Source organism: Hydra viridissima, unplaced genomic scaffold, assembly GCF_058129835.1.
Source record: "Hydra viridissima isolate aposymbiotic clone 2 unplaced genomic scaffold, HvirCarnegie_v1 scaffold_10, whole genome shotgun sequence".
Lineage (NCBI taxonomy): Eukaryota > Metazoa > Cnidaria > Hydrozoa > Anthoathecata > Hydridae > Hydra > Hydra viridissima.
This window is the reverse complement of record NW_028324309.1, coordinates 17417114-17444669: the sequence shown is the minus strand read 5'-3', so window position 1 is coordinate 17444669 and position 27556 is coordinate 17417114. Positions and strand designations below refer to the sequence as shown.

At 29.5% G+C, this 27556-nt stretch overlaps 5 protein-coding genes and 1 pseudogene across 6 annotated transcripts; 4 read left to right on the top strand and 2 right to left on the bottom strand.

Moving 5' to 3' along the window:
- The first annotated feature begins 1686 nt into the window (after positions 1-1686).
- Positions 1687-4250, top strand: LOC149883425 (zinc finger MYM-type protein 1-like; annotated as a pseudogene).
- Positions 4251-7966: 3716 nt separating this feature from the next.
- Positions 7967-9724, top strand: LOC149883424 (uncharacterized). Its single transcript, XM_090100811.1, has 4 exons — positions 7967-8254; positions 8554-9148; positions 9290-9373; positions 9462-9724. The coding sequence occupies exons 1-4, from the start codon at positions 8134-8136 to the stop codon at positions 9514-9516; spliced, it is 855 nt and encodes a 284-aa protein (XP_089956937.1). The 5' UTR covers positions 7967-8133; the 3' UTR covers positions 9517-9724.
- Positions 9725-11354: 1630 nt separating this feature from the next.
- Positions 11355-15855, bottom strand: LOC149883423 (TLC domain-containing protein 2-like). Of its 2 annotated transcripts, XM_090100652.1 has the most exons (4): positions 15596-15855; positions 15401-15483; positions 12951-13030; positions 11359-12297 (listed from the first exon to the last, which is right to left on the bottom strand). In XM_090100652.1, the coding sequence occupies exons 1-4, from the start codon at positions 15763-15765 to the stop codon at positions 11929-11931; spliced, it is 702 nt and encodes a 233-aa protein (XP_089956778.1). In that variant the 5' UTR covers positions 15766-15855; the 3' UTR covers positions 11359-11928. The 2 variants fall into 2 exon arrangements, with proteins under 2 accessions (XP_089956779.1, XP_089956778.1); XM_090100653.1 differs by lacking the exons at positions 15401-15483; positions 15596-15855 and adding an exon at positions 14157-14856 and having other exon boundaries at positions 11355-12297.
- Positions 15856-19002: 3147 nt separating this feature from the next.
- Positions 19003-20162, bottom strand: LOC145188092 (uncharacterized). Its single transcript, XM_080064654.2, has 3 exons — positions 19969-20162; positions 19267-19681; positions 19003-19182 (listed from the first exon to the last, which is right to left on the bottom strand). The coding sequence occupies exons 1-3, from the start codon at positions 19990-19992 to the stop codon at positions 19154-19156; spliced, it is 468 nt and encodes a 155-aa protein (XP_079920780.2). The 5' UTR covers positions 19993-20162; the 3' UTR covers positions 19003-19153.
- A 2015-nt stretch (positions 20163-22177) lies between these two features.
- On the top strand, positions 22178-23605 carry LOC149883422 (calmodulin-alpha). The gene is made up of 3 exons (XM_090099977.1): positions 22178-22315; positions 22801-23218; positions 23358-23605. The coding sequence occupies exons 1-3, from the start codon at positions 22313-22315 to the stop codon at positions 23384-23386; spliced, it is 450 nt and encodes a 149-aa protein (XP_089956103.1). The 5' UTR covers positions 22178-22312; the 3' UTR covers positions 23387-23605.
- Positions 23509-27556, top strand: LOC149883421 (uncharacterized). Its single transcript, XM_090099976.1, has 2 exons — positions 23509-23634; positions 24838-27556. Exon 2 carries the CDS (start codon positions 25533-25535, stop codon positions 26274-26276), a length of 744 nt encoding a protein of 247 aa, XP_089956102.1. The 5' UTR covers positions 23509-23634; positions 24838-25532; the 3' UTR covers positions 26277-27556.

Here is a 27556-nt window from a genome sequence, read left to right as displayed (position 1 = left end):
GACGAATGAGTTTCAGAGTTTTCGTTAATCTCCGGAGGTAATAACATTTGTAAAGCTTGAGAAGACAAAGATCTGCTAACTTTTGCATGAGATTTTAAAAGTGAAGATATTGCAGGATCTGACGAAACCAGAAGTCTGCAAAAAACGTCATGCATTGTATTTTTTCTGGAATTTTTCCTGGAGAAATCTTCGCGATATTTTTTTAAGTCTTTGTTTCTCGATTCCTGTGCATCCTCAGATAGTTGTCCTATGGGTAGTATTGCTGTTTTTGTTATTAAGGCTCCATGAATAAGTACTTTGTGTACTGTTGTAGGCATGTTGTACCAAGGATACTTTTCAATAAAAAGTAGTGCAGTTTCGGTAGAATAGTTATCGAGTTTGTCTGCGTCTATTGGAAAGCCACTAGATAATACCTGTAAAATTACATGAAACCGATTTATTAGTTCTAAATCCACTCCTAGAATATCAGCAGACACTTGTGAGTTTTTAAAAAATCTTCGAGCTGTATTTCCGTCATTTGTATTACCGCATCCTGGTTTCGGTCGATCAACTATTAACCCTAGTTGCAGCTTAAAAGCATTCTGGATTAACAATTTTTGTTGTAATATTATACTTTTTTCAATGTCAGAACGTGCTTGCCATTTTTTTATTCCAAGTTTATACCCAAGATGCAAAAAACATTCAAAAAAGCGAATCCATGTGTGCTACTAATTTTTTTGTAGTTTTATTGCACTTAACAAAATCAGTTTCTCAAGAAAAATAATAACTATATCTATATACAATTTGACTGATTTTGTAAATAAAACAAAACACCGCCATTTTGTTTACTAAAAAACACGACTAGCACTACACAAAATAAGTTAATGAAGTAATAGGCCAAAATAGGTGCCTTTTCTTTTAATCAATCTTTAGAATACACTTTTATGAACAACATCCAAATTATAACTAAGCGGAATCTCGCGGGTTCATTACTTTTTCAATGCTTGAAAAATAGGTTAAAGAAAATAAATAAACTTTATTCTGTACTTTTTTGTTCGCACTTTTCGCATAAAATTTAGAGAAATAATATAAAACATTTTACTAAAATATTATATAAATACCTTGAATAGTATCGTCCATAGTTAGTTTTTTAGTAACGATAAATAACTTTTTTGTAAACGATACTTATTTGACCACATTTTTTTTTTGTTTTTAAAATGCCTATTAAGTGTTTTTAATAACAGATGTTTAACTGCGTAGATTTAGGTAACTTTAAAATTTATACAATTTTTTCTTATACAATTAAATGCAACAGGGCTTTGTTTATGTAGTTTCAAAATAATAAAATCACAATAGTGATTTTTTTTTTTTGACTTTTGGCCAGCTTTTTTGAAAATTAGCCCACTGTGCGGTGTAAAGTTGTTCCTAAAATTAGTTAAAAGTCAAACCAGTGCCGGCCTTAGGGGGGGGGGGTGAGGCTGGGCGCCGCCCAAGGGCGCTAGGAAACTGGGGCGCCAAACGTTGTATGCAAGCTTTAACAATATAACAAATAGAAAAAATAAGTCAACCTAAATTTTTTCGAATGTTTGTTTTTTTTATAAAGATAATTTCTTAAGTATAAATAATGAAATTGTTTATGAATTATTAGCTTGCGATTAATTTTTTATTTTAAAATTTTAGACAAATAGAAACTGTCAGCAGCAATCTATGGAGAGTACTCATAATAAAGAAAAAAATGTTTTTAAAACTCATAATGATAAGAAACCATCTGGTGCTCAATAAAGAAAACTTAAAGCAGAAAAAGTTGATAATTTGAAGAAAAATTATAAAAAACTTGAAAATTATTTTACATCGGAAAATAGTGATTGTAATAAAGTAAAGGAAGGAGAAAATGTTGCGCATGTACTTAGTGATACATCAACCAGCGATGAAGAAGACGGAATAGTATTAGTTGGAAATGTTCACTACGATGAAAAAGATATCGATAACCAAAATGATGATGGCCAAGATGGTGATGTAAATGATCGCACCAAAGAAACAGCAATCGATTACTCAGACTGTGGCCAATTCATCGCAACATTTGTTGATTATGTAATTAATATAGGTGCAATACAAGTGAATTTGGACACATATCCACGCGGTAATAGAAGACGACATTTTTCAAATGCTTATTACAACCGAAAACTTTCAAATGGTGAGGTTATATCACGACGTTGGCTTGTTTACTCAGTTTCTAAAGATGCGGTATTTTGTTTTTGCTGCAAACTTTTTTCAACATGAATTTAAAGTTAAACGGAAATGGATTCAATAAATGGAAGAAATTAACAGAAGCATTAAAAATTCACGAAAATAGTAAGTCACACAGAAATGCTTATCAACTATGGATTGAGACAGAAATACGAATGAAAGCTGGTGAAACTATTGATAAACAAGATCAAAAACAAATCGAAAAGGAGAGTTTAAGGTGGCGAAGTGTTCTTGAACGATTGATGAACATTACTTTATACTTGGCAACAAATAATATGGCCTTCAGAGGTTCTTCTGATAAATTGTATGCAGTTAATAACGGCAAATTTTTAGGGTTGGTACAATTACTCGCTAAATTTGATCCTATCATGTTAAACCACGTCACGCTAGCTCTTAAAGGAGATACTTCTGATCATTATTGTGGAAAAACCATTTAAAATGAAATGATAGATATAATGGCATCAAAATTAACCAACATAATTATATACAAAGCTCTAAAAAGTACATATTATTCTATTATTGCTGACTGCACTCCTGACGTATCTCACAAAGAACAGCTCTCGCTTACGATTAGAATTGTAAATATATCAGAATATCCTATAAAAATAAATGAACACTTTCTTGGGTTTTTCAATGTTAACGACACGACAGGTCTTGGTTTAACAGAAATCATAATAGGAGCTTTAAAAGATTTTGGTCTGAATATAAGCTTTTGTCGAGGGCAAGGTTATGATAACGGTGCAAATATGAAAGGTAAAAAAATAGGTCTACAAAAGCGAATATTAGATTTGAATCCTTTGGCTTTTTACCTTCCATGTGGAAGTCATACTCTCAATTTGGTTATTTGTGACGCAGCGCAGTCTTCACTAAATTCCATTAACATTTTTGGCATAGTACAAAGATTATTCACATTATTTTCTGCATCAACTTCACGCTGGAATGTTTTACTTAGTCATACAACAAACTTCACTCTTAAACGATTATGCGACACTCTTTGGGAAGCCAAAATTGAGAGCCTCAAAGCCATCCGATACCAAATAAGCAGCGTAAATGATGCTTTAACTACTATATATGAAACTGAAACCAAAACTCCCGATATTGCACACGAAGCGCAAACATTAGCAGAACAATTAAAAGACTATAGTTTTTTAGTTTCTTTAATTGCATGGTACAATGTACTATTCCAAATAAACGTTGTTAGTAAAGCAATGCAAGCCAAAGACATGGATCGAGTACAGTGCGCTGAAATGTTGAAAAAATGCATCACAATTTTGGAAAATTACAGAACGTTTGGCTTTAAACAAGCAACGGTTGATGCCAAAGAGTTAGCTGAAGATTTAAACATCGATCCAATATTTAAGCCGCTTAAAAGAGTGCGACGATTGAAACGTCATTATGATGAAAATGCTGCTGACGAACCAATTCAAAATCCCGAGAAGAAACTTGAAGTGACATTTTTTAACCCTTTATTAGATACATGTCTGTCGTCAATAAATGAAAGGTTTAAACAACTTAATGAATATGTAAATATATGGAGTTTTTTATTTAATTTTGATAATTTGCCCATCAAGAATGAACTTTTAAAATTGTGTAAACAATTATAAGAAAAATTAACTGTAAATACAAAATCAGAAATTGATGGTGCTTTGCTATGCGACGAACTAATAAGTGTGCAGTTTTTTGTTAAAGATAAATTAAGCAATGTGGAAAATGAAATAAATACAAAAGAGATGACACCACTTTTTGTACTGAATTTTATTAAAAAACATTGTCTACAAGAGTTATATTCAAATACATGGATTGTTCTGCGCATTCTTCTTACAATACCTATTACTGTTGCTAGTGGAGAACGTAGTTTTTCTAAACTGAAGTTAATCAAAACATATTTAAGAAATACCATGTTGCAAGATCGACTTAATTCTCTATCTATGTTATCAATCGAGCAAGAAATAGCTGAAAATTTAGATTTTTCTAGTTTGATAAGAGATTTCGCGGACAAAAAAGCTAGAAAAGTAACATTTTAAAATTTAATAATTCTTGTTTATATAGTTCGAGGATTTATTATATGTTTAATAAAAACATTTGTTATTTTAAAAGCAGCGTTGCGTTGTCTATTTATTTAGTCACTCATTTCTATAAACCCATATCATGAAAAGTCTAAGTTTATAATTTTAATAAAAAATTAGTTAAAAAGGAAACTTGATGCACAATATGGATCTCTTTGCATTAAACTATATATTCCCTTTAGCACTCTTGTTCATCATTTTAGAACATTGGTCTCGTAGTTAATGGTAACAACCCACCCATATATACCTAGGGGCGCGTTCACAAGTTTTGCCCAACCTGTCAAAAAAGCTAAGGCCGGCGCTGAGTCAAACTGTTAGTTTACATTTAAAAACTATTTTCAAGTGTGCCAAGAAAAACTCAGTTACACAAACTCATTCATGAGATAAAATATTTTTTAAAAAAGAACAATAGTAACTTTGTGATACTTTCAAATAACAATAATTAATTCAAATAACAATAATTAATTTGATAATAATGGTAATTAATAAATTTAAAGGAAAAATTTCCATTTTTTCAGCTCTTCAAACTTTTTTTTTTCCTGTTTTTAGCTAACTTTATCGCGGTAATGGATAATAAATAAGGTTTGTTTTTATGTTTGATACATTGACCAAAATCCGTTATGGTTTTTTTCTAAACAGGGAACGGCTCATTAAATGTTTCCTGACAGCAGTGCATTCAAACCCTAAAATGTCAAGATATCACTCTTTCCTTGGATTTGTTTTGATTTTAATTAAGTTACCAACCTGGGTATGCCTAAAACAAACTCAAACCATGACTGATTTAGCTCTATTTTTGACTCTTGGAACAATTCACTTTTCCAATGCCTTTTTCCCCTTGCTTTTGATGTTCATAAACTAATCGCTTTGACCAGAAATATTTAAATTATGATTCATCACTAAAAATGACCTTCTGCTGTCAGTTAACCGTCTGCGTTTTAGTTTTGTCAAGATTCTCTTTTTATTGCAATTCGACTATTTATTGCATTCTGTATATATGCATGTGTATAAACACACACGGGCGCGCGCACACACACGATATATAAACATCAAGTAATCCTAATTTACCTTCAGAGCAGATGTATTTACTTTGGTATTTATATACGAGCAGACTTATACGGCATATTTTGTGATGATTTATTTGAATCAATGCGACGTGCTTTTTTTATATGAAGACTATCGTTAAAATACGTAAGTTCTTATTTTGTTTACTTTGTCTTCAACAATAAATAACATAAGGAAGCAAAGTAGATAAACTTCTTCCCAAGTAATGCTTCTTGAAACCATATCGCGTTGATCTTCAATAAATAAAACTTTAAAAACTTAGTGTTCTTTAATAAAAAAATAAAAAAAAACAAAAAAAAACGCGGAGGTCACAAGTGATTTGGTATTTTCTAAGCAAAGAATGCAAACGAAAAGTTTAGAATTCAAGTTTGCGTCATACACAAGTCCGCGCTCCATTTTAGATTGGAGGGGGTCTTCTTCGTAGGTGACGCATGAGTCAAACGAGATGATGCGATCAATTTTTTTCAAAATAAGAAGGATCGTCTAAATGCAAGAAAATAATTTAATGCTTATAACCAAATTTCAGATTCCAGCAATAAAAAAAAAACAATTTCCTCTACTTTGACTTCAGAATAATTTTTAGCATTAAAAAATATTCTATCTTGTGGCAATAGCTATTACTCTATTAGTAGAGGACACTTTGTCGTAGGGAGCAAATTTATTCAATTTTCTGATCTGAGAAAAACCTTTTTGGTTTACGATAGTTCAAGTATATAGCTTAAATGTAATTTTAAAAGAAAAATCGAAAAAAATTTTTTTTCAGGGTTTTAATCATTAGAGCAGTAAATAAAGGATAACTTGGATAGAATCATAATTCAACTTCTAATTTCCTAAATCCATTTGTTCCCCAATAATCGACATTAAATGTTGCTTTGTAACGTGTTTGAGGCCATCCTTTATTTTAAGTTACAAGCCGAGGGCAGGAGAGGAGAGGAGTTTGTGTTTCTGTAATAACTTGTTACAGGAAGAAAGGATGGGAGGGGAAAAGGTATCAAGTTTTGTGACGCACTAATTTTTTAGATTTGTAAATTATAGCACAAAAATATGGAAAAAAAAGTTAATACAATCCTTATTATGAAAACTTAAACTACTTACAAATAATTTGAGTTTTTGAAATGATGATAGCATCAACACTCCGTCTTTACTTAAAAAAAAAGAGAGAGAAAACAATTGATCCCAGTGGTTCAAAAACACAGATATTGAAGACAACCTTTCCGTACCAACTCATACGCTGGTTGAACACTGAAGCTCACCATGAACAAAATAAAAGACCAGCTAAACAGAAGTGTACTTAATTTTTTTTGTTAAATATAATATAGGAAGACTTAAGTGCAACTTATGTATTAATATCAGCTAATAAAGTACAACTTTAATGTCAGCTATATATCTTAAACAAAAACTTGTTATGGGAGGAGGAGGAGGAGGAGGAGGAGGAGGAGGAGGAGGAGGAGGAGAAGGGGTGGGGGACGTAATATATGGACAAACCTTTTCGAATCGAATTGATAGTTTCTTAAAACAAAGTTTGTAGTTAAACGGTAACAAAAGGGATCTGGGTTTAAAATTATGCAACAATTAGTTTATTACGTTAACATTTAGCATAAGGGATTTAGGGTTTTCAAAGAATAATATAATGTAATAAAATATATATTTATATATAAATATAAATTAAAATACCCACTGCTTGTATTATAACGCTATCAACAAAGTTTTAAATTATGTAAAAATGGATAAATGTGGTTGAAGATAATAGAGAGCTAGTGTTGCTGTGAAGAAATCCTTATTATATTTTTAAGATCGATACACGGTAGTGTAATTAAACTAGATTTGAGTACACTCCACACTTGGAAAAAATGCTTTGAATGGTGCCTGTACTGTTACATGTCAGAGCTTGGCATAAGGCAAGCAAGAAAAAATGAAGCTAAAACAATTCTTGACAAAAGAAAGGAAAACGTGTTGAAAGTCCAAAATTTTAAAAAATGAAAGAGTAATGGACTTTTGTTAAATAACTGCCTGTTTGTGTATTTGTAATGGATTGACTTTTGCTTAATAAATTTTGTTTTGTTTTTTTACTTTACGAAAGAAACTCTAAGAAGACCTATTTATATATTTAAAAAAAAAAAAAAACCGTCACATAAGGAATAGCATTTAATCATTAAGTTCCTCGTTTCTTCCCTTACCGATGACTTAAATGTGTCAAGAAATTCGAACCTAAGACCCTTGAATTACAATAAACATTGAGCAGACCGTTTAACCACTTTTTCCACACGTTTTTTAACACAATTTTTTAATTCTGTATGAATTTTTGAAGATATGTACATGTTTATACAGCCTTTTAATAATTATACTAGAAATGGTTAAGTAATAATTATATTGGCAATCGCTAAATAATACCAGCAATCATTAAAATTGTTCTTTCAAAAGATAAAAACTCAACATTTAGGAAATAAAAACTAGGATTTAGGAAACTAGGGTTGTCGAAATGTATATTTCGAAAGAAAATTAAGAGAATAAAAGTTTGGTGAGTGAATATTTTGCCTAATTAAAGTTTCGAATCCGAAAATCAAGCAAATTTTTGTAAAAAAAATCGCTGATATGAATGAGAAATTGTTGTGGACAAATCTTCAGTGAGTTGCAGTCCTCCGCTTAAACTGTGATTTCCACGGAAAACGAAATAATGAAAGTGCTGAGATTTTTTTAATAATAATTGTTTTTTATTGTTTTCCGAGCTAAAATATGTAGACTTTATATCCAATTATATGCTTGTTATTTGCTTGGTGAGATGGGAAAGAAAATAGCCAAAAAACGTGTTTTTAAAGAATTAAAGGTACCTGATAAAAAAAACTACTCGAAGAACAAAAAAGTAAAAGTTAAAAAAATTAAAAGTCAAGACCTTGTTAAAGGTATTGTTAAAGTTTGTACGAAAATTTTGTGCTAATCTAAATGATCAAACCAATGTGTATTTATACTTTAATGGCTTTTTTTACATAGCTTATTTAATCTGTTGTGACATTAAATTCGGTCTGTTGTGACATCTACACAGTAATAATAGGCATAAATAGTCTTCTTATTCCTGGCCTAAGTAACTTATTTTCTTCTAAAAATAATTGATAGTTGCTGATTTTCATGAAAATTAACTTCAAAAACTTTATTTTTATTTTATAGTTATTTTATTAACCAATTTGACTTTTTTTTTTTTAAGTTCCCCTTAATGATTATCAAGGTCCTGGTGTTGAAATAAATGTTACAAAAAGTTGCTTTCCTCTTGATGATCAAAATAATATAAATATTGTGGAAAATCCTAAAAATAGTTTTGTTGAAGAAGTTGTTAAACCAGACATTACCCAAAAAAATTCAACTGTAGAAAAAGAGTCAATTAATTTAGAAATTGTAAAAGTTGGCGAAAATAAAAGCTCGTTAAATCAAGGATTAAATTGCTTCTCTGAATTTCACAAAAATCCAGGAGAGCAATTTCAATGTAGAGAATTATACAATGAAAAAAAAGATATTAACAATAGTTTTGAAAGTTCAACCAATACCCTTCTAGTTCTTGACGATTTCAAACGAACTACTATTAGCCAAATAAGCAATCTTGAAAAGAACTTAAACAATGTCATTCAAAGACCTCAAGAATGTATTTATACACAAAACCAGGAGTTTTCTAGTAAAAGATCTTTAAATGATAATTGTTCTCTAAGTGAAGAAAAAATTGTGGAAATTACTAATTTGGATGCATCTGATTCACAACTTTATGAAATTGAAGTTGAGGATTCTAAAGAATCTACAAAAGCTACATGGTAATACTTTGATCTATGCATTTTTATATCTGATTATACATAAGTGATATGATAAAATAGAGTTATGCAAAAATGTAAGTATATTAGAGTATTTCTTTTTAAATGTTTTTGAATTATTTTATTGTTTATTGATTTCCTCAGTGAGATGAAGGGCAAAAATGAAAAATTTGGAATAGCAGTGTGGATTGATGATAGCAAGTTGTTAACAGATTTAACTTATATAAAGTAAGTTACATAGTATTCATAATTCTGTTATTATATAATAAATCTGTTTTTATATTATTTGACTAAGTAATAGAAAATCTCTGTTTAGTCGGTTGGTTGTTAATGTAGGAAACACGTTATTTGGTTGCAAACAAAGAAAATAAAATTTCTTTTATTGAGTTATAGTTATATAAAAGTTAAATTTTTATATAAAAGTTAAATTGTTATATAAAAGTTAAATTGCTATAAGTTAAATTGGGTTATAATATTTATAGGGTATATTTTTAAAGTTGTAAAGTATGTTTTTAAAGTTGTAAAGTATATTTGTATTTTATGCTTTTTATTAGGTTGAAAATTATAGTTGACACTTAATTTCTTAGTTGTCTTTCAAGATGTCTTATTTTTTTATGTTAACATAAGCAAAGCAAACTTGCAGCAGTTCAGTTAAGTAAAGAATATTTCCCTAAAAAATAAATAGGAGTTAAATGCTTCTAAGATGAAGCCAGTGATGCGTTGCTAGTAAGTCTAATCAAAAAGCTATAGCATTTCATGTTTTAAAATGGTCTAATTGCCAATAGCATATTTTATAGGTATTTCATTTTGTGTAGCTGGACTTGGACTTTGTGATAAAGTGATAGGTTGTAATGAATACCAGGAAATTAAGCTGTGGTTAACTGGTATGCAAATTAATTTAATGTAACTTTAGTTAGTGTTTAGTTAGTGCAGTTATGTTTGATTTGCTTGCAATTAAAGAAACTATCACTGGTCATAAGTGAATTTTAGTGCATCAATTTACATGCATCCTTCAAGAAAGATTTGTTTCTAACAGGTTATTAATCAAAATTAACCATAAATCTCTAGATCAAAAGTTGGCAACCCTAATGCTGTTTTAGGCATGCTGATGTTAATGTTGGTAACTATCATTAGCATCTTGATTGTATTTACAAAAATCAGGATGCAATATGGCATGCATAAAAAAGACTTTTCTTCGTCCATACCTGATAGAAATTTTTATTCGTGATAGAAATTTTTCTTTGTTAAAAGAAACCTTTTATTATTTTTGCTTTGAGACTTTTCGAATCTACTCAAACACGACTAATGAAAAAATCTGAGATAATAAAAATTGATTTGTGAATGCATAAATGGTAAATGGAGGTATAATTTCCCCGTAATTTTCGTGCTTAAAATGATAGCAAAAATTAAACATGGCTACCACTTGACAGAAAAGTTGTTAACAAAAACTGTCTGTTTATTGCATAGATCTATCTTTCATCAATAAACTGGGAAAAAAATAGCTATTAATGACTTTCTGATCGACTGCAATCTTTGCCAGGGTGAAGGAACTAATTTCCCTTTTTTCCTTAGTTACCAGGTTACCATGGCAACATGCTGCTCTATTTTATGATAGAACTTTTTGATTTTTAATATAGTTTTATTTAAAATTAACTTTTTGAGGGACTTTCCCCCTTAACACATCCGTCAACAATTTTTGCTGATCTTCGTATTACGAATTTTATTTCTGTTAAATATCATATTCTGTTAAATATCATATTCTGTTAAATATCAACAAGAAAAATGAAGAAAAGAGATTTTTCAAAAGATCAAGTTGCGTTTGTCCAATTCTGGGAAAGAGTTTTGAAAAGTTGTAGAAAGGTTAGGGTAAGAGTGGAATTACTGGAAAACAATTTAAGTACAACAAAATCATTTTAAAATCCAGAATCTGACCGTTCAAAATAATAATTAGGAGTAATATTTTTAATTTATTGTTTAATTATATGTACTTTTTTGATACTAAAAGTTACATTCAATATTTCTTTTTTTTTGCTATTATTATTATGGGACGAAGGGGGGGTACATGGTAAATCTAAATAATAAGGTAAATTAGACTGCTAACAAAATTTAAATTGCCAGCCACACACCCATAAAAGGAAATTAAATTTAATGAGTCTGTACTTTAAAAAATTTTTTATTTAATATTGTAAAAAAAAATTTAGTCCAAATTGAAGAATAATATAAATAAGGCAAATATCGTTTTTTGTAAATTATCCTTAATATACATACTCATACGACATCACAAAATTTGCTTAGAGTTTGGGTTACTACATCACGAAAGTTGCTTTAGTTCGGGTTCGGTTTACAACACGAAACAAAAGTAAAGCTTAGTGTGAAGTACAATCTGTAAAACTACATTTCGTAAAAGTAATTTAGAAAATATTACTATAGTAACTGAAAAATTTTATGATAAAAAAAAGGCTCAAACATGAACAATTGTAAAAACAAAAGCAGCAAACTTCCGATAATTCACAGTCGCACTAATGATACAGCGGGATTAGAACATTTTTTAAATTCGTGATGTATTTTGTTCACCTTTCAGTTCGAATAAAAAAGAAAACATGATAACTCGAACTACTTTCATTCATCTGTAAAAGTTTGAGTTATAGAATGTTCCGATAGCTCGAGCTATTTCCTTGGTCCATTAGTAGTTTGATTTATCGAAAGTTTACTGTGCAACCATATAAATAATGAGTTAAACTACGCAGGAGACTGTCAAATAAGGAAAGGCAAAGTAGCTTTTTTTAAATTGCAAGCTTTCTACCTTTAGACATGAAATCATTAATCCACAAACGGCGCATCATTCCTACATTCATTGGTGTGATATACAATAATGCTAAGATACCGATACAAAAGTTGCTTTTACTGATCGAATTGATTGAATTGACCATTAAATATTTCCACATCCATAAACATCCACCTACGCGACACGTTAAAACTGTTGCCATGACACAGTATTTATTAAAGGAATACTCTAGTGACTCCCGCATGTTAGCTATTATCAACAGGCGACGTATGTGTAAGAAAACGCTGCTGTACTCAGCCACAAGAGAAAACACGGCAAATCCAACGCATCGGTTGTTTATCACGCAAGTCGTGTAAAACATAACAGCCTAAAAATTTGTAAACATCATCATGAATTTCAGAGGACATTAATTTTAAATAGTCACTTAAAAAGTTGTGCAATTTTCATGCTAAAACGTGTAAATCGGCAAGAATCAAAACTACGCGTCAACTTATTAAAAATCTTAACTTAAGGCATATAATACATTGTCAGAAATTTTTTAGGATCGAAGCTTAGCAGATTATTGAAAGAAAACATCATTGAAAGAAGACATTTTCGAGGATCGAAGGCGAAAGTTTTTTTTTGCGGATTGGGAGTCTATTCGCGAAACTCGCAAAAATTTCTTCCCTCAAAAATTTCAGACATTAATGATATCTTGAGATCGACTTTGAATACAAAACTGAATAAAATATATCTTAAAGTACAAACATGATAGACACAATAATCAACAAACAAAATGATTCTAAAAATAATAATAAATATATGAATAATATGAAACAAAGATATAATGTAAAAGTAATAAATATGTAATGTAAAAGTCCCAAAAATCTTAAATATCATAAAAAATTTTAACAAAGATCATTTTAAATTTCAAAAATAAAATTATGAATTTAAAACATTTTGATGTTAAATAAAAAGAATTTACTAAATATAAAAAAAAATTTTCCATACGGTCAAAAAATTTAAAAGGGAGTTGCTTACCAACATATGATGTGTAATGACAACCTTTCCATTACAACCATCGTGCATAATCATATCTCCCATGTCATATAAAAAGTAGCCTACACGAAAGAAATATATTTATCTCTTCCATAATGCAAGTTTCAACTTTTTCCCTTGAGAATTTATATATAACTTTTAATTAAGAGTAATCATGTGACATCTTATTTTATCTTTCACTTTTGGCAAAACGTAAAAGATAAAATAAGACTACCAAAAACTGTGATCTAACGTTTTTTCTTTTCAGTTTTGAAAAATTAGCCAAAAATTACCATTACTAAGAAACTGCCCTCGTATATACGCAATCCGTTCAAGCGTACTTTAGCCCTAATTTATAGACTACATCTTTATGATCGGACCGCTAAAAACACAATATAACAAATTTAAAATCCTATGGTGAATCAATATTCTAGTACTGTTGTTTCACGGAACAACCTTTGTACTTTGATGAAGGCAGTCTACGTTAAGGCTATAACGACAAAAAAAGTTCAATTACGATTTCGCACATGTGACATCTCATCGGCCCTTTTGTTTTTCCATAAGATGCATACTTAGCAAGTTCTGTGTTTATAATGTAATATATTTGATGGAAAATAGGGAGTTGCTCGCTAAAACAAGCAATTACCAGTTGTCTACGAAAAAATATATATCGGTGTACATGTAAACAGTATGAACTGATAAAATGCAGGATAAGCCACCATGTTTAGCACCGAATAATTTCTTGCTATTAAATTAAATGTATTAAAATAAGATATTGAATTACTATAACAATAATGATTTCCTGAAGATGAGGTCTATAGAACATTGAAGTTTCTTAGAGACATGACCGTCTCCATCCCAAACTGCCTGTCCACACCTAAAATATTCCAGTTGATTGTAACAGGGGAGATCTTCTTCAACGATTTTATTTGCAAAGTCCAAAACAATTATCCAAGAACAGAAAAAGCTTTTTTATAATGCAGAATGACACTTATCGTTAATAAAAAAAAAAAGTACGATGTATACTACTGTGAATAAGTTTTAGCCCACCAAAATTTTACAACTATTCGTGATTTTTTGTTAAAAATATGAAGGAATTATTAAATAAAAAAAATCAGGTATATAGAAACAAATATTACAAACATTAATAATTTAAAATAATTTGATTAAATATGATACACAAAAAAAATTAAAACTTCGTATGTCCACCTTTTGCATTGATCAAAGAAGCAATTTTCTTGGGAATTGATTTGTATAAGTTTGTAATGAAGTTTTGTGGAATATCGGCCCGCTCCCTTTTATAACATTCGGAAATATTCAATGCTTGGGATCATTTTCTTGCTGTAGAATGAAATTATCACCCATTAGTCTCATTCCAGATGGTATTGCATGTCTTAAATTTTCCACATATCGTTCTCCTGTCAACTTGCCGTCAAGTTTTTTTCCGATTTCGCAGACACATTTTTTAAATACTTATGTGATGTTTTGTAAGCTTTTGAGGTCTCCCATTTCAAATTCTCAAGAGATGTTGTGTTTTTAAAATTTTTTATAATTTCTCAAATGGCTGGCTTTGTATATTTTGTTTTTTTTGACGACTTGTTGCTGAGAAAAGCCTTTTTCAAGAAGGACAATTTTTTTAAGTTCCGGTAATGGAATTTTACCCATTTTGACACTTTTAACACATTAAACATAATAATGAAAAAAAAAAAAAAAAAAAAAATTAAAAAAAATTTTAGCTAGAAAAAGTTTCTTAGAATAACGAAAAATGATAAATGACGGCACAATATTTATAAAATGTCTTTGTAAACTGTACTATCATCTAATATAAAGCCTTCACAGCAACTAATAAACAAAAATCCAAGATCAAGCTAAAAACAAACGAGCTGATTGCTTCAGATCCGCATATAATAATAAACACATTAGACATCTAAATACAACAAACTATTTAAAATTTTAATAAATATTGCTTTTGTTTGTCAAAATAGTGTTTTGTATTGTTTAATACTATTTTATAAAAAAAATATTCAGAAGTAATGACTAAAAATATGTTAAAAAAACATGAGTTTTAATAAGTGGGTTAAAATTTATTGACAGTACTGTATATTCAAAGTTCCAAAAAAGCTGTTCAGACGAAAAGTTTCTTTGCAAAAATTGTCAACATTTATGTTAAACTTTTTCAAATGAATTTGAAACGTTTTGAAATTTTTTACATTTTATTGGAAATTTTGTTGTGGGGTTGTATAACACATTTTTAAATAAGTTTCCAAATTAAACTTAAAAGTTTTAAGTCATTGTTTACACGATTGAATATACAACTTTAAGCGTGGTTTTTGTTTAACTAAATTCACCAGGTGAACCACGCTAAAGTAAAGCATTTACCACAGATGAAAGTGTTTATGAAAATACTCTTCAGTTATGCTAATATAAAATTTATATATTAAGATAAATCATACCCGTGGAGAACAGCAGTAATAACCGTCCATATTTCGATGACGTATTAATAAAATTGTGCACAAGTGCTGGCGTTTCAACGTAACTAAACATTAAGTTTTAATCAAACTTTTTTTTTCGCTAAATAGATTTTACGCATATATATTTATATTAACATAGTATATGATACTTATTTTCATGTAAATAATGCACCTTACCATAGTACAGTTCCTAAGGACGAAATAGTAGAGTGAATAAGCGAGCAAAGTGTGTTTCTTAGCAACCAATTCTTTTTAAGATTGTTAATTTCATTTTTACTAAATATCAGCCCTAACGACTTGTTAAGAGTGCAGAAAAAAGCGCATGACCCGATCACGCAGAAAGCCATATTCACGTAAACCTATGGAATAAAATTTAAAATAACTCGACGTAACGCGAAAATTGTAAGAACTGTTCTGTTAAAAAAAAAATTTTTTTTCTTTTAATTGAATTTTTTTTTAATGAAAACATTTCTAAATGGAAACAATTTCGCCGATTCTCTTATAATTCACTAAAACAATATTGTTTATAAAAACTCGAATGAGGAAAAGTCCTTATAAAATTTTCTCTCTATAGTATTAAGCTATATTTGCTCTTTAGTTTCCTATTAATGATTTTTTCAAATGTGTTATTTTAATTGAAAACATTTCTCGTCATTTTTGACACATTTCCTCGTATTGACAAACAAAATGCGTGGCTGAAGTTTTGCGGATATTACGGCCAGCGGGTTATCAGCCAAATACCCAGTAGCCTGCCGGGACACTCCGAACAAAACTCAGGCTAAATAGTGTTTCTAATTCTAATTCCAAACAATGGGTCCACCCCAGTTACTAAAATATCTAAACGTAAAGTCGCTTTAGTAAAAATTAGGGAATAAAATTTCTAGTAGTAGCAAATAAAGTCTTATTAATCATTTGATAGGAGAATCGTTATGCGAAGATTTTGAATTTGATACTATGCTTACATGTATTATAATATTTACACATATTATAATACTTTCGAATGTAATGAGATTTTAATTATAATAAGGGCATAACAATGCACAAGCGTACTATAATTTCATGGGGCTGCCGATTGTAAGAACAACCAAAAAATTTGTTTAAAAGAAAAGAAATGAGATTCTTTACTCAACACTGGAACCTGCTCCTCCTCCTCCTCAAGTACGTCATCTTAATGTTATGTGAGTTAATTTTTTAAAAAATTTTCAATCAGGACATGCAATACTCTAAGTCTCTTTATAAAAAACTTGCAGGTACCTGGTGGTTACCAATACTTACAGTTTCAAATTTAAGATGATAAACAATATTTGAGTTCAATAAATGAAGAATAATATAAACACGAATGTTTTGTCATAAACCTTCAATTACTAAGTTGTAGTTCTATTTATAAAATAAATTTTCTATGTGTAAAACAGGAAGTTATAATTATCAACAACACACTTAAATACGTTGCGTACTCTGTGAAGCACCTTAAAAGTTCCTAACCAGTTTCAGCAATGGATTTTGATTTTAAGAAATTAATTTTTAAGGATGAAAAAATAAACAACTCTTTATATTCTTAATTATGATAATATTATATTAATTTTATATTCTTAACATAATTAAATATTTTCTCTTTGTAGTAGAAACATAAAGAGAATTTCTGATTTGAACAGTGATAGATTCTGATTCTAGATCTCTGACTGCCATAAATTTTATTGATGTAGATTCTCCATCAGCTCTTCTTCTTACTTCAGGCAACTCCTCATCTCCTGCCATCTTCTGAATTAGATGCATTATTTGCATCTAACTCAGCAGAAGGCAGGAGTCTACCATCTTTAAAAATAATTTTCAAGCATCATAACGGTTCCCAAAAAACAACCCAATTAGTTTTTAAAGACTGAAAGGATAGTAAAGATTGCTGAAACTTAAAGGTTTCTTGTTGATTTTTTTTACATAAATAATCAAAACTAAAGAAAGTATCAGGTTTTAAAACCTATCAATTAATTTATCCTCTTTTAAAAAGAATTTAACTTAGAAGCATAAGTTTGATTTAAAGCACTTTATTAATTTTTTTAATTTTAGAAAAGGGAGCAGTAAGATTATGATTCAACAAGTTACCTTAGCAACAGTCACTTATTTATGTAATTTAGTTTTACATCACGAAACTGATGATGAAAGTAAATTTTGCCAGGTCTAAATTTAGTTTTATATTTAAGTATGTTGTTATTTACCATATGTTGTTAAATATGCTATTACTAAATTGTCTTGAAATATTAAGTTTACATAATTGAAAAATCATAAATAATTATTTAAAAAAGTTCAATGTATACATTTTAATGGAGAATTTTCTTTCACAAGATGCAGAAGACACAGGAATTGCATGATATATTTCTTTCATTTCCAAATCAACACTCAATTTGCTGTTTGGAGATAAGAAAAAAAAAATAGTTAGAGAAAAAATCTATTTCTGTCTAATCCTCTCTGTACTAACAGCGTATCAAATTTCTTCCCATTCTGGTCATTATTTTTGATGAAAAATAAATAAATAATAAAAAAAGTCAATAGTTGCTTACTTTCTGTCAATAAATTTACAGAATGTAAACAAGCATTGAATCAGTTACATGCAACTTACATGGCATATGTTTTTAAACTCTTCATACTCTTTTGAGGATACATGTAACTAAAGTTGAATCACTATCTACAGTGGGCCCCAAAAATCACAACACCATTTTAAAATGAAACAACTTCTTTATTTCTTTATCATTCACATATTTTCTTTCGTAAACAAAAAACACAATTTTAGAAATAAATTTGATTATAAAATATTTGAAAAATACATCCTTTAAACGAACAATATTTTGCAATTGACGCGCACTGACGAGCTTGTTTTAATTCATGAATCATCACCTGATATAACGTTTTTTGGCTAACTTTTTTAATTTCTTCACAGATGTTTGGCTACAATTGCTGAATAATTTGAGATTTTTAACGGCATGCTCTGTCTTCCAAATACCCCCACAGGAAGAGTTCTGGAGCAGTTAAGTCGGGGAAGAGCGTGGATGATAATTTTGGAATTTCGCAAAATTATCCCTCTGCCGAAAGTTAGCCTTTACAGTTCAGTTGTCAGGCGAACTGTAGCACCGTCATGCATGGATTAAAAAAAAAAAAAAAGCCCTATTTTAAGAACAAATTTTCGGTCCCTGACCCACTTAATAAATCAAGTATGAGATCGACCAAACCATTTTTGTTCTCATTTTAAAGAAAACATGAGTTGTTTGCCTTTTTTTAGCAAATAGGCAAAAAAAAAGAAAAAAGAAAGGGAAATAGCTAACGTCTTTAAATAAAATTTCACTTCTTACATATTGCTATTTAGTTACCCTGATTACTAATTTGTAAACAAAACATGACCTCATTAAATGATTATATCGGTAAAGAGTGCTACAAAAATGCTTGAGAAATTTGTGCTCCCTTCTCCCACACACTCACACGCTTCAATTTTGACGTCTCATTTTGTTGGTTTTTTACTTCTTACCAACAAACTTTAAATTTAAACATTCCACACAAATAAACTTTAAACACACTCACCGGAAAAGAAAAGAAATACGTTTTTCTTTTAATTCTATTTCAAAAGTGTGTACAAGAATTACAATTTTAGCTTTAAGTTTGTTTGCGATAACTATGAAGTGCTTTTGCTAATGCTATTTTAATAAGATGCGTTTTTGTTTTTTTTTTCGACGAGTTTAGAACAATGGGTGATTAGCTGGAAATCATCAATTTCAGGAACTCTATAATAAAAAAAAATTATTAAAGCAGCAGTTACACATTAAGATTTTCTTTAAACCTGTAAGTTTAAAAAAAACCAAACTGACCTTCATAATTAACCAAACCGTCAGCGTTTATATCCGCTTCCTTCATCATATTTTCGACATCGTCCTCTGGGAACTTTTCATTATAATTTCGCATAACCGAGAGTAACTCCTCTTTGCTAATCAAACCGTTTCCATTTCTATCAAACGCACGAAACAATTCTTTAATTTCATGGTGAGCACTCTCTTGAACTTGACGCTTTATTATTGCCAAGAACTCTGCAAATTCAATCGTACCACTGTCGTTAGTGTCTATCTCTTTTATTATTGCTTGGATTTCCTCATCAGATGGATTTTGACCAACACTTCTCAAGACCGTACCAATTTCATTTACAGTGATAGTACCGCTATTGTCTATGTCGTAGAGTGAGAATGCCTCTTGTAATTCCTTAATTTTCTCAGGGCAAAAAAATTCGTCCTAAAAAAAAAAAATGCCTTTCAAATCTTTTTTTTTTTTATCAATAAAGAAGCAACCCACATTTCTAAAGTACATTTCAAAAATGTTAATCTTCGATATTCTGACATCTACAATCTTCTATAAATTCTTCATCTTTTTAAACTAAGGTGACGTATTTCCAAACTTTAAAGATAATTGCTTTAAAAATCTCCAGCTGTTTGCATCTTTCTTAAGACGGCTTTAAATACATGGCACAATCTTTTTCTTATGGTTCTTAAAACGTTTAGCCGAAACTCGAGAGAACTTACCACATCATAAGACTTTGAACACATCCTTGATGTAATCGGAAACTTGTGTTTTGAAACTTCCGCTTGTTCTACAACACAAGTGAGAAATTTCTAAATGGATGGTTTTCAGAGAGAATCGATACAGTCAGTAATAATTAGCTTTAATTCCAGAAAAACCGGTTTTTTTTGATAATCTGAAAGCAAATGTATGTTTTTTGATATTGAAATGTTTATGGTAATTAAACTTTCATCAAAATAAATTATTAATAAATAAAGAAGCGGTTTTTCGGTGCCTTTTTCGTTCATCTTTTTCACATTAATATTTTAGGTGTATACGGAACAAAAAAACTCACTGGGGTTGTCTACCAAACTTAAACGTCAAACTCTATAGGGGGTGCACTTCATCAACGTTAAAAGAAGAAGAAAAGATTTCTACAATCATTGGATGATGATTAAGCAATGATTGGCTCTTCTAGTAAATCAATATTAACAGGCAAAAAATGAAATTTTTTTTTTTTTTAAGTTGATTTGAATTTTTAAGTTGATTTGAATTTTTAAGTTGATTGAATTTTTAATAAACCTTACGTTAATACCAAACGACAAACTTTTTCATTCATTTACAAAGTTTTGTAATAACATCTGGGGTTTATTAAAATTTAGAATCAAAACATGCCGTGTTGCATCTTTTACATAAAAATCGTATCTCTGCAATAAGAACATTTTAACCAGAGAAAAAAATGTATAAACCGATGTTAAGCGGCAGTAATCCGTTAACTGCAGATGTAAATCTTTCTTTTTAAAGGTTTTTGAAGGTGACGTTGGCGTTTAAATGGAGAAATTAGGTTAGAATTTTAAAAGCAACAAAATTAGTCTTGCTCAATCAATTATTCTTGGTGTTAGGTCATAATACCTTGGGAAAAAATCCACTGTGTGTATTTTTATTCACTGTGTGTGAATATTTATCCATTTTTGTTGGAGCAGCGAAATATCGTATTGTGAAGAGTAATTTTTTTAAATAAGGGTCGTGTTTTTTCTCGTAAGATTAATTCCTATAGCACTACACAATATATCCTCATCTAGCCTCTATCTTCTGTTTTCTCCAAAGTGCTTTACACCATTCCAAAAGTAAATAGCTTTGTTTTAAGGCTTTTTTGGCTTGCAACTTGCGTACAACTAATTTAGAATGAGTTCGGAGTATTCTAAAATAACAAAATTTCATTGAATTTTTGCTGATCTCTGATTGATTGCCTTACGGATCCTCCATCTTTCCAATTGCCATTCATTGATCATATTTTATTCATGTTTTTCAAGCTCCAATTGTTTCAGCAGCATTTTTGCGTTTCTGGAGGTATTATTGTTTTTACTCACGACATGATAAAAGTCTGTCGTCAAAAATAAATAATAATGGGCAGTGCTTAAAAGTTAGGTGCTCAACTATGCTCATTTAATGTAACAGTAATTGAACGATGCAGAAAAAGGCGATAGTGAAATAGGATAACCCGAGTCCTTTTAACATAACTAAACTGCTCTTTACACATATTGTTGGAATTTTATACAAAAACCTAAATAGAAACCAGTGTATAAGCAAAAGTTTCTTGAATAAAACAAACGTTTCTATTGAGAGCAATTAAAAAAGACAATTATTTCGTTTAAAATTTGTCTTTTCTTATATATGTAATCTCAGCTAATAACTTTAATAGGCTTGTCTATTTTTGTAAAACAGCCTTAAATGAAGTGTTTTTAGAAGTAATGAGACTGATATCTTTCTATACTTTATTGTATCTAAAAAAATCGTAGTAAACTACATAGGAGTTCAACATAAAAATACGAAACAATTCATTTGGTGTTGTGATTCTCCACCCGCACCAAAGTTTTCTTTAAATATCTTTTCGTTTAAAATCAAGTAAAGAAACAACGGCATGGATCGTGAGAAAGCAGTCGGAAGTCATTAACTCAAAAATGTTGTAACTTTGACATATTAAGTCAACAAATAAAAACGTTTAAAAAAAATGGCAATTCGCTCGTATATAAATTGATACTTTTGTTTTTTCGTTTTAATTTGCTTATTATATTGCGTTATTATTTTCATTGAAAGCAGTCTTTTATTCCTCATTGCTCTGTATACTTTGGAAAGCTCTTGTTTTAAGGAAAACCTCCCATTTATTTACTTTATCCATTGGTTAATAGTTAAGCCAATTGAAACTCATGAAAGGTTTGAAACGCTTATTGAATTTGATTACCTTCTTTGGACATTCATAAATTAAAATATTTTTCTCTGATCCTGCCTTAAACTCTTTCATTCGCTCTCTTTACAGAGTTGTTAGTGCGATTGTCTCTGCGCTGGAATATATTATAATAATCTATTATGGTAAGTTTTCCGAGTTTTTTTCAATTTGTAATTTCTTAATATACCATTTTTAATAATGGTCGAAAAAGGCTATTTCGCGAAATCTAAGCAATTTATTTAACAATCAGAAAGGTTTTTTCTCATAATGTCAAAAGTTTGCCAAATCAATCAGATATAATTACATGTGTACATAAATGTCGATAAAGTTTGTTAAGATTTGATATGTATTTAAATTATGTTGTTTACTGAAATGCTCAAATAAAAGATTCTGGTTACCGTTTTGTGTTACAACATTTGAATTAAAGCCTAGATGGAAGTAGTTTAAAATAAACCTACATGAAAATAATATATAATATAAGTTGTGTATGAAAAAAAATTTATATTTTGAAAAAAAAATTTAAAATTAGGATTTTTTAAATTCTGTTTTTTCTAAAGAAAATTCTTTCTGTCTTTTGTGTCTTTCTTTTCATATTAGTTTTAATATTACTTATGTTTTTAACTAATAGGCTGAAGGCCTTACAGAGGAGCAAATTGCTGAATTTAAAGAAGCTTTTTCTCTCTTTGATAAAGATGGTGATGGGACAATTACAACTAAAGAACTTGGTACAGTGATGAGAAGTTTAGGTCAAAATCCTACAGAAGCTGAACTCCAAGATATGATTAATGATGTAGATACAGATGGAAATGGAACAATTGATTTTCCTGAATTTTTACTCATGATGGCTCGAAAAATGAAGGATACAGACTCAGAAGAAGAAATCAAAGAAGCCTTTCGTGTCTTTGACAAAGATGGGAATGGCTTCATTAGTGCATCTGAATTAAAACATGTCATGACAAATCTTGGAGAAAAGTTAACCGCAGACGAAGTTGAGGAGATGATAAAAGAAGCTGATATAGATGGTGATGGACAAGTAAACTATGAAGGTAAATAGAACAAGTGATTATTTATTTCAATGTTTCCTCATTTTAATGTTGTGTTGAGAAAATTAAGATCTGTTGATAAAAATAATTTTTAATGCTTGCTATTCTGCTAATCTAATCATTTTATCATTTTTGATTTTAGAATTTGTAAAAATGATGGTTTCTAAATAGAATATTGAAGATATGATAAATCAGAGATTCTTGTAGATAGTCTAAAAGAAGCTCATCATATGATCTCCCCCAGAAGCTTTGTTTAAACAGGAATAATTTTTTAACTACTGTAAAGACTTCTTTCTCTTATCATTGTGCTCAATGTACATTAAATAAATATATATATATATAATAAATTAAAGTTGTTTTCTTGTTTATATTATAGTTATGAGAAATTTACATGTGGTGTTTTTTGCTGTTTTGGATGTGTAAGCACTTGATAAATTTTATTTGACGTTTTTTTTTTTTTTTTTTTCATTTTAAAAAGTTAACCTTTTATGTAATTAACTGTTTGAGAAACTTTTTTTGAAATTGAAATGACTCCATTTAACAACTCAACTCTGTAGATATCAATTATTAACATTGACCCTCATTGGCTTAATTAATAAACACTTTTTGATATCTGTGAATAGCTTCTCTTTGATGTTGAAACAAACAAGGTGCAGGCTGTGAAATTCTTCAAATTAGCTTGTTATCATAATGAATAGATTTTGACTTAATGGGGATTAAGCCTAATTAGGACCTGCAGGATAAAATATGCAGAGAAGATCTATTTTAAGCCTGCAATTGAAATAACTCTGCAGTAGTCTCTAAAAACAAAATGTAAGGAAAACTATGGAAACTTATCTCTAATAATCTCTTGACATTTTTTTCAGTTTAAAATTCAATAAGCTTACAATTTTAGAATTAAGTATCTTTTGTACATCATCCCACTAAAGATTATTGAGAAATCTATTTAATATTCAACCTTGATCCGAATAACATTTCGCTTAAACTCTGGTCTGATAGGACCAAGATTGGGTCTAATGGAGAAAATTAAAATTGTGCTGTATACAAGTTTACCTAGAGAAATATCTACGGTTGAGAAACAAGTTGATCAAGAAAAACAACTTTTACGGTCCAAGTAAAACATAAATCTGGAAATTTGATTAAAAAAATAGTAGATAATTTTAAGGCTTGGTACAACAAACAATGGTTACAATCGAGAATCGAGGGCCATTAGGAACTGTTAAATTAAATCGTCCTTTTCCTCTTCTAACTTAAACGGCTGTTGCAGTTGAAATCATGCTTCACTTAGGCTTTCAAAAAGGTCGCATTTCTCTTCGTTCGTTTCAGCTGCCTTTATTTGTTATCGTTTGTCATTTGCTAACTTAGCATATTTCTCACATCTTCGAAAATTATCTCGTGTTATCTATTTCTTCAACGCTATTCCTTATAAACTCCATTTCAAATAGAGGATATTTGCCATCCATCATATATATATATATATATATATATATATATATATATATATATATATATATATATATATATATATATATATATATATCCCTACATATGTAAATTAAAGGATTTTCACTATAAAAATCGTCATATACTTTCTTTGCATGATAAAGATTTTTTTGTTTTAGTGTACTCAGAGATTCTTATGCTTAAACATACTTGATCACTTTTTCGATATTATCTTTATACTGAAGCTCTCGTAAAGACGGCGGCTAATTTACTCTACAAGAATTTTACCAGCAAAACTTGGTTTTGGACAAAAACTTCGAATATCGATTGATACGTGTAGAGTTCATTACGCCTTCTACAGAAAAAAGCGAAAATAAAAATACTTTATTACACAACTCTGAGTAATTTTGCCTGAAAGTTAAAATGCGAATTGCACCTCAAAATAGTTTCTGCACAAGGCGATACTTATTACAGGCCTTCCCGTCGCGAATCCGTATTTTTGACTGGGGGCGGACAATGTTACGGAAAGTTTAATTTTAAAATTTCGATTTGAGAGCAGTTAATAGTCACAAAATGGTTAAAGAGTGCTGTATTCCTAGATGTAGAGGAAACTATGACACTAAAAATAAAGTACGAGTTTATAGGCTTCCCTCGAACGAAGAAGAACGAAATCGTTGGATAAATTCAATTCCAAGAAGTAATTTTCCAAATAAGCCAGATACTGTTGTCTGTTAAAGATATTTTCCAGAAAATTTTCTTAAAAGCTCGTGTCAATGGGAAAGATAGAACAATCGAAACTCCTTCAATTTTTCCTATTATTCCATCAAGTGTTATACTAACTCAACCTTTAAAACCAAGGTCCACTACTAAAGTGATGTCTTCTATCAGAAATGAAAAGGGTGATGAGTTGTCACAATATTTAAAAAGTGATTTTTTTACGTTCATTTCTTTATGTGAAGATATTAAAAATCATAAATTTGTTTGTCCTGTAACAATCTTTGTTATAAATGAAGTTTTGCACATCCAATCAAATTCCTTTTATGTTAACTGTATACCTATGTTTGCTGTTCATATCTCTAGCAATTTTAAATTTGAAAGTTTTCATGCTGGTGTTGATTGCTTTATTTCTTCATTATCTAAAGACCATATTACCACTCTTAATTGTTGGTCAAAAGTGGAAGAAACAATTCTCTATCTGAACAACATTGAAGTTGATCATCAAAGATTGATATTACAAGATCATATTGCATCTATGAATGCATCAGAAGTAGGTAAAAAAATTTATAATATAGAAACAATCATCAGATTGTATTCTTATTTTTCAATATCTCCAAGTCTACACAATCAGTTAAGAAAAGATTTTAAACTTCCAAGTGTAAAAACACTGACAAAAATTACATCTAGGACGAAGAATGTTTCAGATATTAATTTTATCAGCACTGTATTTTCAAATATAGAAGAGAATCAGAGGAATTGTATAATATTGGTAGATGAGGTTTATGTAAAGTCTCTTCTTCTCTACCATGGTGGTTCTCTATTTGGAAAAGCTGAAAATAATCCTAAGTTGTTAGCAAATACTGTTTTGGGTATCATGGTTAAATGTTCAAAAGGTGGATGATCTTTTTTGGATGCTTTTTTGTTTTAGCAAGTAAGCTATGTTCAGAAATCAATCCATCAGAAATAACTGGATAGCAGAAAAAAAAAGGAATTGCATTTTGAAAAAAATCAAAATATGACTGCTAAATGGAGTGACCTTAAATGTTTATTTGATTTTGAAAAAGATCAGCTAATTAAATTATCTAGACTAAATTTTGTAGCTATACATTCAAAACCCATTAAAAGACAAAATGTATCACACTGTTTAAAAGTGTTTTGTGATGAAACTATAGCTGCTTTCAAAACTTATTCAAGAGTTATTTCGGAAGAAGTAGACATAAATTTGCAATATTTACTTGATTTTGGAGATATGAGTGGTAAACAAGGGCGTAGAATAAAATCCCTAACTAGAGATACAAGTTCTTCAATTTGGCATACTTGTTATGGGTTAGTAGAGATGTGTAAACATTTGTTAAAAAACAATTTCATTTATGTTATGTTAGGAGAGTTCTCAACAGATTATAATGAAAAAGCATTCAGTAAGTTTAGACAAGGTTCAGACGGAACATATTTTATAACAGTTTAAATTGTTGTTGAAAAATTAAACATTGAAAAAGCTAAACTGTTATTGGAATTAAAAGTTGATGTTTCAGATTACACTACTGATATTGAGCATTTGTCAAAAATGTGGCTATTTTAGAAGTGAAGAATCTTATGATATAATTAATCAATTACCTGAACTAGAAGCATTTTTGCCACTGAGTACAAAAATGGCTCTGTTTTATATTGCAGGCTATGTTACAAGAAAAGATGATGTCAGTGAAAATGAATTGTTGACTGACACTGCATTTTATTTTCAGTTGTATGGAGACTACACGAAAACCATGGACAGAGGTGGATTGAGGGTACCTCTGGATTGCTATGTTCAGTGGTTTTTTTTTTGTTACATTATTTTTGAAGTTGAGAAAAAAAAGACATGCAGAAAGTCGTTGTGCAATATATTTATGATGATATCAGATATTTATAACTTGAAAATGCTAAAGAAACATGGTGTTATATTGTCAAACATATTTCTTAAAAATTATTATTTGTTTATTTCACCTAAGTCCTCTAAGGAACCTGCATTAAAGGTTTTAAAATTATCTGTAAAGCATTAAAAAATATTGTTATGTACATTTTTTATAACAATTTCTAATATTTGATGATTATTTTAATGGCTTTTTTTTCGCATTATTTAAAAGGTTGTTTATTTTTCTTTTGTGATTTCGTTTTTAAATAAAATTCATTCATGATTCTGAAAAA